The following is an 11406-nucleotide window of genomic DNA, read 5'->3' as shown; positions in this document are numbered from 1 at the left end:
CATTGTATTTCAATCCGTGACACCCACCGTACAACGCAGTATGGTGAAAAGTACAATGCCAAACTTGTCAAATCTAGAATATTTCTAGTCATAAATACTACAACTCTGGTTAAATAAACAGAATATATTTTCTTGTTGACTATGTTATGGTAGAGTTAACAGATTAATGTAGTCGGTTGAAAATCGTTGGTGCAGTTCTTAATTTTACCATGGATTCAGTAGTTTCTACAATAAAATTCATTTCAGTGTAGTATTTTTCGCACTTGAAAATCGGTGAAAGAAAAATAGTAATAAAGTAAGATTTCAATAAATCTCGAAAACTCATTCATACAGACTCAAGTCAAAAACGTATACAAACTTCCTTTATCGATCCTATGTGTTTTGCAGGCGAAATTCTACACGTTTCGATCTGAAAGAAACTCGATGTGAAAACATTTAGAACGTAAGATTTCCAACTTTCGCAACCTAACCACTACTTTAGCCGCCCGCTGTATGGAGAGACAAAGTGACTTAACCATGAATCAAAACAAAACACTACTTGAGTCAATTTTACACTGATAAAAAAACGTCGCAAGTTACTGAATAAAACGGCTTATAATTTTGTCATAAAATTTTTGTGTGAAATAATAGGAACTCCATAGTTTTTGAACGCGAGTTCATTGTATCCAAAATTTAAGCAATGTACACGTCGAAAAAATGTTAAAAAGGTGGTTCATTTAAAAACAGGTTTAGAAGACAGGTGGTGATTCTTCTGAATTAATTTTCTCAAAATCGTATAGAAGTTACTTACGTCGATTTGAAAAAGTAATCGAGAAATAACTTGCTTCACCATACGTACACTGATAAAAATCCACACGCTCGATCTGTGTGTTTAAAATTATGGATCGATTCATGAACGTCCATATCGATTTGCTATGATTTTCTTGCAAACTTCGTGTGTGTTACACATTAAATTCCTGTGTTTTGCTTCATGGATTGATTCATCAACCGACAACAGGGATTCCATATTTTTTCCACATAAGTTCCCGAAGCTTTCTCTTCAGATTCGTATGTGTTAACCTATGGACGCATAGATCATCACACCAACACGGATTCAGTGTGTTTTGCTTATGGTTATCTTGTGTCATAATCATCATGTTCAAGTTAGTCGATTCATTGATTTGCGCAATGAGATTGTTATGATGAAATCCATGAGCTATGCTATCGATTTCCATGTTCAAAGCTTCTAAATTGTTTGTGATCAACCCATGGGATGCCTAGTGAACTGAATTGCGGTTGGACCTCGTGTCGAACGACAGTCATCATCATGCTTCCAAAGAGAAGAAGCAAATTTTGAAGCTGAAAGTGTTAGATGAAAATTTATGAATTCGATTTTTCTTTTATTAGTGAAGTTGACCGATGTACGAGAATTCTACCTTTCTATAAGAAAACATTGATTATAATGTATAGTTTAGTAGAAAAATCGGATTCCACTAACAGATTTTTCTGGCTTTCAGTTTCGAAAAAAATGGAATATGCTTATCCCTAGCTTCCCAAATTATGGATTTGCGGCGCCCCGCTTGTTGCTGGCTCACGGGTTTGAAAAAAAAATCAAGAGAGTTTGCGACAAGCAGAGGAGCCTCGGATCCATATTTTGGGGAGCAAAAGTTTTTCTACCAAATTTCTTCTTTCAGCCCCATGACATTTATGTTCTATCACACATGACTATCTAAAGCTACTACATTTCTAATTCAATAAGCAAATCAGTTGGGTTTCATGATTTAATATTTGGAAATTCATGTTTGTTTCACATGACAACCTAATGTTGATACACATGTTATTATACCGTGAAATCAATGATGAAATCCATATGGCTACCACACTCAAATCATGTGGTTTTCCTCATTGCGCAAATCTATAAGTAAAACACACGACCTTGACGTGTAGATTTTTCTCAGTTGCAGATTTCTTGTATATATTTCTGCTGCTAGAGTTGTTATTAACGGATCACGCCAACCCGACACGCGATTGGAAGCACTCCTTCAGAATTCAATGAAACTTTCTGGATGTCAAAAGTATGTGAAACTAAGGTAGGGTGCAGAGCTACGTGGGCACTTTTATGATTCACTTTGGCATGGGGGGTTTCCCTTCCAAATTGTCTGAAACTTTGCAAGAAGAAACCAGGCCCATGACAACCATATATCGATACACAGTGTTCTTCGTAGCCAGGATATCCCGGGCAAGAAGTGAATATCGCCCACTGTCAGTTGTAAGAACTGTGAAAATAAAGACCATTGTTTTGTTTAATTGTTTGCTATGGTTTGATAATCAATTTTTGATATTGTTAAATCAGCTAATAATGTGCCAAAAAGTTCAACATTTCGATGGTTTTGAAAGGAGAGCAAACGTTAAAAGGCATCCTGCAAGCCTCCAAGCAAGCAATCAGTGATTTGATTGCGAAACTTGCTCGATTATGGATCATAAACATTAAACAAAACTTCGCATTCTGATTACACTCTCGATTCAAATCACCCGAAAATGAGTAAACACATGGACATGTTGACTACGCTAAAAGTCGTCCCGTGCCATGGGCCTGGAAGAAACATTTCAATGGGACACAATATGAGATCAGTAGCTTTCAAAAAAAACCCCACTGCCGAAGTGAATCAAAAATGAGAATAGTATCCGGCTCCCTACTTTGCATTATTTGTTTATTTTTTCAAAATCGATCTAAACTAACATTTGGAAAGGGTCAAAACCTGATTTTCTCCTGAAGTGTTTGTTTTGATTTCAGCACGATTCATATTATTTTACGCCTTTATTCAACAACACGTTTCAATCAAAAATTCGTAAAAAAATTTGCCATGACTTTTTTAATTTTGTTTCACTGTGCGCCTTAGTGTTTTTTTAATGGCTGCGTGCTGTGCTGGAGATAAACAAAAACTGGTGATAAACAAAAAAGTCACATCAGAAATATTTATCCATGTTCCGTCTGCTGTACTCGGATTCAAGCAAACCTAATTATTATTATAAATTTGAATGAGACTGGCTTTACATTAAATGCAAATTTTGCAAATATCTGGTAAGCAACATTCTGCTAATTCATTTGTAAATTTTGTTGGAAATTTACAACTCTTTGTGTTGTAGTTCGCGCCAAGAAAAATGGACTTCCCGGTTACAATCGATACCTGCAGGATATGTTTGGAGAACAAATCGACGGACAAAACGATGAGTGATCCTTACAAGGGAAACATTCCTCGGTACAAAGACCTGGCAAAACTCAACACCTATCTAGATGTGTATGAATTTGTGGCCGGATTGGGACAACCATTGGCTGCACCAACTTCGGCTTCAGCAATGAAATTTTTCCCTAGACGAATTTGTGACGATTGTGTGTTGCAGTTGATAGCAGCTTTTGAATTTCGACGTAAAGTTCAGAGATCAGAAGATGTTCTGAAGAACCTTATGGAATTGTACGATGATCAGTATGTGGAAACGGTGGAGGTCATCGAGGAATGCGAACTGGATATAAAGGACGATATAGCAGATACGATCGAGTACGTTGAGGACGAACAGGAATACGATTATGTGGATGAAGAGAGTGAATGCGATCAGGTCGAAGATCAGGCTGTTGAAGATGAATACGAAGTTGACATAAAACCCATTGAAAGTGTTCAAGATATCGATTTGAAAAATTCAAGTAATCAGAATGATACAGCTGGTTCAGCTGATAAGCAAACAATGTTGACTACTTCAGCTATTAAAGCTAAAGGTTTGAGGTATGCACAAGCCGAGAAAGAAGACATCCTCTATAGAGGAAAATCTCTTACAACACAGTGTGAAGATTGTGGGAAAATAGTTTCCTCACGATATTTCAAAACGCATAAATCTTTTCACCAAAGTGCAAGAGATAATCCCAAGTCACACGTTTGCGATATATGCAATGCTCAATTCACGTTAAAAGAGAATTTAAGTAAGCACAAAAGAATCCACTCCAACGATAAGCGATACAACTGCTCTTACTGCAATAAAAAGTTTCTGCATTGGGCATCTCGCCGTTATCATATCGACAGGTGTCATACTGGCGAAAAGAAGCATGTCTGCAAAATCTGCGGCGCTGGTTTTTGCAATTCATCCCAATACATCCTTCACACCCGTCGACATACTGGAGCGACTCCTTATGGGTGCAAACTGTGCGACAGAAGCTTCATTAGCGGACAAGCTTTGAAATTCCACATGCTAGCGCACTCCGATGCCAAAAACTTCCCCTGCGATGTCTGTGGAAAATCATACAAATCACGTAAATCGCTGCGAGTGCATACGAGGACGTTACACGAAAACGAAAAAAACTACGTTTGCCCCATTTGCGGGCATGCATTTTCGCAAAATCATGTCCTACGGACCCATTTGTTGAAAAATCACCCGGATTACGAGCCACCACCGCCGGGGACCATCGTTAGTGTTCGGGGTATTGAACGACTAAGGAACCAAGCTGAATTGGAACCGGATTCTGTTCAGCATCCAGCTACGTGAGAAATTTTATTTTGTTTGAGAGAAATATATATTTTTGAATAGTTTAAAATGCTCTTTTCATATTAAATTTTGTGATAGCATATCCAGAGCCGTAGCGTGGTTTCATCATGGCGCCCTTATCGAATCATCATTTACGCGGCGCCCCTTATTCCATTTTATCACTAGTAGCACACTATTTTAAAGATTCTTTTTGAAATTGAAAAATTGTGAATAATGTGCAGTTGCTTGAAAATGTTCTTTGACTAATTGGTGCATCGCCCCCAGAGAACGAAGCCAGTCTCCCACCGTTTGATTCTCCCTCCCATGGGCTCGCTCAACCAGCGAGCGAAAACAGCAAAACAAACTGCCATGCGTCTCCATCGTATTGGAGACAGGTCGTATGAATAAACTGAGCAAAAGCTTTTACTTTACTCAAATCAACCTGTCAGATCATTTAACTGAGCATTTACTCAAGTTGGTATGATAAAACTGAGAACTTGAGCATTTACTTTTCGAACATTGAGATTCGTATGAATAAAGCGGTAAAATCTGAGTAAATGCTCAGAAAACTCTGAGTCACCTACTGACCATGCTCAGTTGAAAAAAAAAAGCGCGAGATTTATGTTTAAAATGGTAAAAATGAAGGATATATTCGAATAGTGAACCTTAAAAGTATTTTCACAAATTGCAGGGCGGAAGCGGTGGGGGATTCTCGAAAACAGTCATTTTTGCGAAGTGTTATGGAGATGAGAAAGAGTCTAGCATAGACATCGATTCCGCAATTTTCAAAGGCAGTATTTTCGTTCAAAGTCAAGAAAATTTACAGGAAAAAGTGTTCACTGTATTCAATTCTCCAACAACAACACGGTGAACACAGAAAAACTGCTTTTGAAGTTTCGATGATGGCGATGATTACGATGACGGAGCGTTGAGCGTTAAAGCCCATTCTCAAATTTCATAACGCTAATGGGGGTGAGTGGATGTCCTTAAGGGTTTTGTCCATAAACCACATAGTCAATTTTTTCGTGTTTTTTTTTGTCAAACACACATTTTAAATCTTGTATGGAATCTGGTCTTTGATTAGTCTTTATTTACGTGACCACGTGGTGTGCGGACAGCACCTTAGGCAGCTACCGGTGGTCCAAACCTCCAGATTTCCTCCAGAAATTCCTCCGGGAATTTCCCCAAGAACTTCTCCTGGGATCTTCTCCAAGAATTCCTCAAGAAAATTCCAATAGCAGTTCCAATAGCAATTCCTCCTGAAGTTTGCACCAGGGATTTCTTGCGAGGATTTCCACCAGGAATTCTTACGGAAATTTCAATTATTTCTCCGGGAACATTCTCCAAGTGCTCTTCCGGGGGACTGTCTCAAGGAATTCCCAGGGAATTTCGAATAGTAATTTTTCCGGGGATTTCCTCCAGAAACTTCTCCTAGAATATTCTCAAGGGATTTCAACATACAATCTTCTGTGGATTTTTTTTTAAATCCATTAATCCGGGTATTCCTAAATGCATTTCTACAGAGTTCCACCAGGATTAGCTTCGGAATTTATCCAGGAATTTCTTCGAAATTCTTCTAGAAATTCCTCCGGAGTTCATTCAGGTTTTTTTCTCAGATTTTTTGCCGGGAATTCCTTCAGAGTTCCTCAGAGAATTCTATCGTTGTTACTGCAAGAATTTCTTCGGAACTCCACCAAGAAGTTCTTCGGGAATTGTTTCAAAATTTTCCCAAAAAATAATCCAGGATTTTTTTTTGGAGATCCTCTAAGATTTTTCCAGTGTTCCTCAGGGATTTAAATGGAGTCTTGAAAAGCTTCCTTCGAGTCGATTTTTTGCATTCCATTAATTTCCTAGATTTCATAATCATTTTTGAATAATTATTTAGAAACAACCTAAAGCCTTTCTTGAACTAATATTTTAAGAAGCTTCCTTCGAGTCGATTTTTTGCATTCCATTAATTTCCTAGATTTCATAATCATTTTTGAATAATTATTTAGAAACAACCTAAAGCCTTTCTTGAACTAATATTTTAAGCACAGACAAACAGACGTAACACTTAGAACAAATCTTGATCAAAATCATAGTCACGAGAACATGTACGCACAATGCTAAAATTAGTGTACTTGGCCGACGGGCCAACAGATGGCGGTAGTGTGTAAACGTCAAACGCGAACAAAACGATGCGAGCGCTGCGGGTGGCGAATTGGCCACCTACCATATTTATGAATCGACCGTTAAAAAGGTTATCGATGGACACTGATGAGAGTGTGACGTCTGTTTGTCTGTGTTTTAAGTAAGTTCAGATTCAGATTGAAAGAAATACTTGAGGTTTATTTAATGTTATCAAGGGTGTTTTCTTCGAAAATTGTAATTATAACATCAAAGTAGCTGCATGAATTCTGAATTAAACTCCAACAAATCCTTAAAGTGTGATAAGAGAAATTTTTAAATGAATACTTAGAGTATATGTTAGAGCATTTTTCAAGAATTCTTTTGAGTGTTACTGGATGTACTTCTTGAGAAATTTATCGTCATTTATTTACATGTATTTTCTTTTTTAATTCTTGGAAGTATTTATGAATGAATTTCTGGATCAATTTTTTTTAAGTCTATGATATTACCTACTGAGAAAATATTTGAAAAAAATGAAAAGAATCTTTAAACAAATCCCTTAAAAGTTCCGGTCGGATCCTTAAGATATTTCCTAAATAAATTTATTTTGAGATTACTAGGGTTTTGAAACTAGGGAACTTCCAATTTTTAAATTTGATATTTTTTCTCAGCTAAATTATCTGAAAGTTTGAAATAAAAAGCACTTGAAACTGCGTCATGTAGCATATTGTGGCCAAATATGAGCGCAGTAGCTTTTTAAAATATTCCTTCCGAAATTAACCAAAAACGCCAAGAATAGGATCCGATTTCTTAATTTAAACTCCTGAGGATTTCGTCGATGGATTTTTGCAAAACCTGTGGTGGATTATTGTTGAAATAAATGTATGCCGTCTGGTGAAATCTTTTGCAGACGCCATTTTCGGGTAACTTACAATTTACAAAAATGAACATCTGATTAAGTTTTGTACTGAAATTTATTTACTTGTTTCAGCAGCCTGCGACGGCCGTTTGTGCCACTGTTTTGCAATATTTTTGCTCATCGCACTGGAGAGTTTAAATACGGTGCCGCTGATACTCGGGCCATTTTCACCGCGTGCCAATCCGGTCGCATGTGGCATGTTGAACCTATTCATGGTAGCCAAATTGACCGCGAGAATTTTCGCCAGTTTGATCTGTCCAGTGTGTGCTGTCGTTTGGTGCGCCTATGTTTCTTCCTGGGCACCAGTTCCGAAGGACAGCATAGTCACCTGTTGGTTGGGGCACAAATAAGTAAATTGCAGAATAACTAACATAAGTGCAGTACACTTACCGTTACGGACCGGGCCGTCATGCGTGTTCTCCGCAGCATCATCTTACTTGGGCTATCTTCACAGGTCCCGTTAGTAGTCCTTGTGGGTGTCGCAGGATGGTCTCAGTTTCTTCCCGGTGGAGTTTCCCCGGGCAGCAAAAGGTAAAGATCCGCAAAAACACTAATATTTGCACCACTGGAGATCTTCTTCCTCGCAAAACTAAGTTGGAAAAAACAAAAACAACATTTTTGACAGAGTAAAAGCTAAGTTCGAAATTCGAACTTACTCTGAGCAAAGTATCGTTTTATTCATACGGTTTTGAGTAAATGCTCAGAGACTTTACTTTGCTTAAATCGGGTTGAGCATGAGCAAGTACTCGGTTTTATTCATATGACCTAATATGTCCATTTCAGCCGTGCACTCTCTCTTGTGCACGAAAATAGCACAAGGACATAACAGGAATGTGCATTTGTATTGGCATTTCTGGCGTTGAATAGGTAAAATCTGGTGCACTCCACTTTGTGCATCCGAGAGAGAAATTGCCCATGGCGCGGTTTGCGAGAATCGAGAAAGCGCGTGCAACTGGCGTCATGACGTCTGCTGTTGGAAGAGACAGCGACAACGCCATACATGGACTTTTCAGGTGTCGCGCGATACATACTATTGCGCTTCTTGAGATATATTTAAGGTGAAGATGAAAGAAATGATGGATAACCGAACACCAGTTTGAGCTGAAAACTTAATCGATTGGTCACCGCCAGCAAGTGACCAATCGATTAAGTTTTCAGATTAAACGGTTGCTTGGTTCTCCAAATTTGTGCTTTTGAAAATTTGAGGTTTGGCTTCGATTTATCTTCACCTTAAGTTTCTCATTTTTATGTGACTGTCAATCAGTTATGCGCCAGGGCAGTAGCGTAGCTAGGGGGGTGCGGTGGGTACGGTCCGCACCGGGCCCCGAGATCTTATGGGCCCCAATATCGCAGTGTGGATTTCTCATAGTTCGACATAGTACCAAACAAACAATTTGTAAGATAAATAAAGGAACATGGTGAGCATAAGTTTTCGAGGAGACTTGGATCAGCAATGTACAGGGGCCCCTTAATTATCCTTTATTTTTAATATTTTAGCCCTAGGTTTAAAGTGGGAGGGGGCCCCGGGTTTTGGTTTTGGGTTCCCATATTTCAGGGGCCCTCTCAATTATATGTGTTGTAAGTTATTTTTCTTGTTGTTGTTCATTCGATAGGATGCATATGCAAGAGCGAACAAAACCTTCTAAAAGCAAAACGCAGCCCTGATATAGATACTCAAATAGGCTCAGATACCTATTTTGAAGATGTTACGGCTTGAATTTATAAGTATATATATTTACATAATACTCCGTGATTTCTGATTTCTAATCAAACCTACCCAAGTTTGTAAACTTCCAAAAATCCTGCGCATTCTTGAACCATTCTAATTGTCATTAGAAACTATACACTCAAAAAAATCCAAACGTCATTGCTACGTGAAAAATCACGTAGATCATTCCAAATTCATTTTGCCTCCACTTCACCTGACTAACATAAAGATCACTAGGCCGTTCATAACCATCAAATAATGAATCGGTAATTGTTACTGAGGTTGCCTATCGCACTTACGTGAAATTCACGTAGGTGCCTAAGTTCATTTTGACATCTGCATATTGTACGCACATTCGGTGTTGAGCGCAAATCCTAAGATGGCGCCCGCTTGATTTTTGCAGAACTTCAGAAGCTGCTGAACTTTAAATCCTGTATTAGATTGATTTTAAGGTAAATATGCTTTGAATACCGAAGAACCCCTGCATTACTTCATATTTTACACCTGATCTATAACCTCTATCAATTATAGCACGCGAAGGCTGCAACAAAACAGAACAAACTCACTACATTTGGGAAACAAGATTGAGAATGCTCAGATTGAATATAAAAATATCCCAATCTTTTAGTTTTGTTACCATTTTCCAATTGGGAATTAGTTTTCTTCCAAAGCCTATTAGAGATAAGGTTGATCTTTATTCTAGTTAATTTAATGCAAAACCATCTAGGTCCTATTGAAACGCTTCGTAAAGGCTACCGGAAAATCAACGTAGCTCTTACATATAGCGCCGGTGGAATGAACGAAGTTCAAAAGTTCATGCGTTCATTCTGGGCTACCTATGATTAACGTAAGAGCTACGTGAAAAGTGCGATGGAAAAAAACCACGTATGTTTTCACGTAACAATGACGTTTGGATTATTTTGAGTGTATCCGTACACTCAAAATAATCCAAACGTCATTGTTACGTGAAAACATACGTGGTTTTTTTCCATCGCACTTTTCACGTAGCTCTTACGTTAATCATAGGTAGCCCAGAATGAACGCATGAACTTTTGAACTTCGTTCATTCCACCGGCGCTATATGTAAGAGCTACGTTGATTTTCCGGTAGCCTTTACGAAGCGTTTCAATAGGACCTAGATGGTTTTGCATTAAATTAACTAGAATAAAGATCAACCTTATCTCTAATAGGCTTTGGAAGAAAACTAATTCCCAATTGGAAAATGGTAACAAAACTAAAAGATTGGGATATTTTTATATTCAATCTGAGCATTCTCAATCTTGTTTCCCAAATGTAGTGAGTTTGTTCTGTTTTGTTGCAGCCTTCGCGTGCTATAATTGATAGAGGTTATAGATCAGGTGTAAAATATGAAGTAATGCAGGGGTTCTTCGGTATTCAAAGCATATTTACCTTAAAATCAATCTAATACAGGATTTAAAGTTCAGCAGCTTCTGAAGTTCTGCAAAAATCAAGCGGGCGCCATCTTAGGATTTGCGCTCAACACCGAATGTGCGTACAATATGCAGATGTCAAAATGAACTTAGGCACCTACGTGAATTTCACGTAAGTGCGATAGGCAACCTCAGTAACAATTACCGATTCATTATTTGATGGTTATGAACGGCCTAGTGATCTTTATGTTAGTCAGGTGAAGTGGAGGCAAAATGAATTTGGAATGATCTACGTGATTTTTCACGTAGCAATGACGTTTGGATTTTTTTGAGTGTTACCTTTTCAATAGCATGTACGCTTAAGTTGTACATTTCTCTAGATTCCAACGTTTGAGATATATTCAAAATCATGAATTTTGTTGAATGAGTAAGCCAAAGATTTTTATTTTTTTTTATTATTTTTATACAGGTATGTTCCGTTTTTATCAACACGATCGGCAATTTTCAGTTGATAAAAACGGAACCGTGACAAAAACGGAATAATTTTCTTGAACAAAAAAATTTTCAAATTTGAAAATAAAATTGCAGTTTTGTCAGGATAATACACATTCTCATCACATAAATGCACAGTATTGATATTTAGGAGCTGTCAGGAGCATTTATATTGTTTATTCCTATGGGTTTGTAATGGAAGTTGATTGCATATTCCTATCAATCAATATGATTTTGTAATAAATCAATTATAGTTTAAGTTTTCTTCATTAGAATTTCAATAAGTGTAATGA

The 11406-nt window shown here is 37.7% G+C and overlaps 1 protein-coding gene and 1 long non-coding RNA gene across 2 annotated transcripts; one reads left to right on the top strand and one right to left on the bottom strand.

The window, feature by feature from the left end:
* Positions 1–2928: 2928 nt before the first annotated feature.
* On the top strand, positions 2929–4561 carry LOC5579476 (zinc finger protein 615). Its single transcript, XM_001647723.2, has 2 exons — positions 2929–3061; positions 3127–4561. Exon 2 carries the CDS (start codon positions 3142–3144, stop codon positions 4510–4512), a length of 1371 nt encoding a protein of 456 aa, XP_001647773.1. The 5' UTR covers positions 2929–3061; positions 3127–3141; the 3' UTR covers positions 4513–4561.
* A 3000-nt stretch (positions 4562–7561) lies between these two features.
* On the bottom strand, positions 7562–8307 carry LOC110678285. The gene is made up of 2 exons (XR_002501479.1): positions 7913–8307; positions 7562–7850 (listed from the first exon to the last, which is right to left on the bottom strand). It is a non-coding gene; the product is annotated as an uncharacterized LOC110678285 (long non-coding RNA).
* Positions 8308–11406: the final 3099 nt, after the last annotated feature.

This window comes from Aedes aegypti, chromosome 3 (genome assembly GCF_002204515.2).
Source record: "Aedes aegypti strain LVP_AGWG chromosome 3, AaegL5.0 Primary Assembly, whole genome shotgun sequence".
Classification (NCBI taxonomy): Eukaryota; Metazoa; Arthropoda; class Insecta; order Diptera; family Culicidae; genus Aedes; species Aedes aegypti.
Note: the sequence above shows the minus strand (reverse complement) of the source record. Positions and strands in the feature narration are given on the sequence as shown.

Coding starts and splice junctions, on each gene's coding strand:
- LOC5579476 (XM_001647723.2), top strand. CDS start 3,142: ATGGACTTCCCGGTTACAATCGATACCTGCAGGATATGTTTGGAGAAC.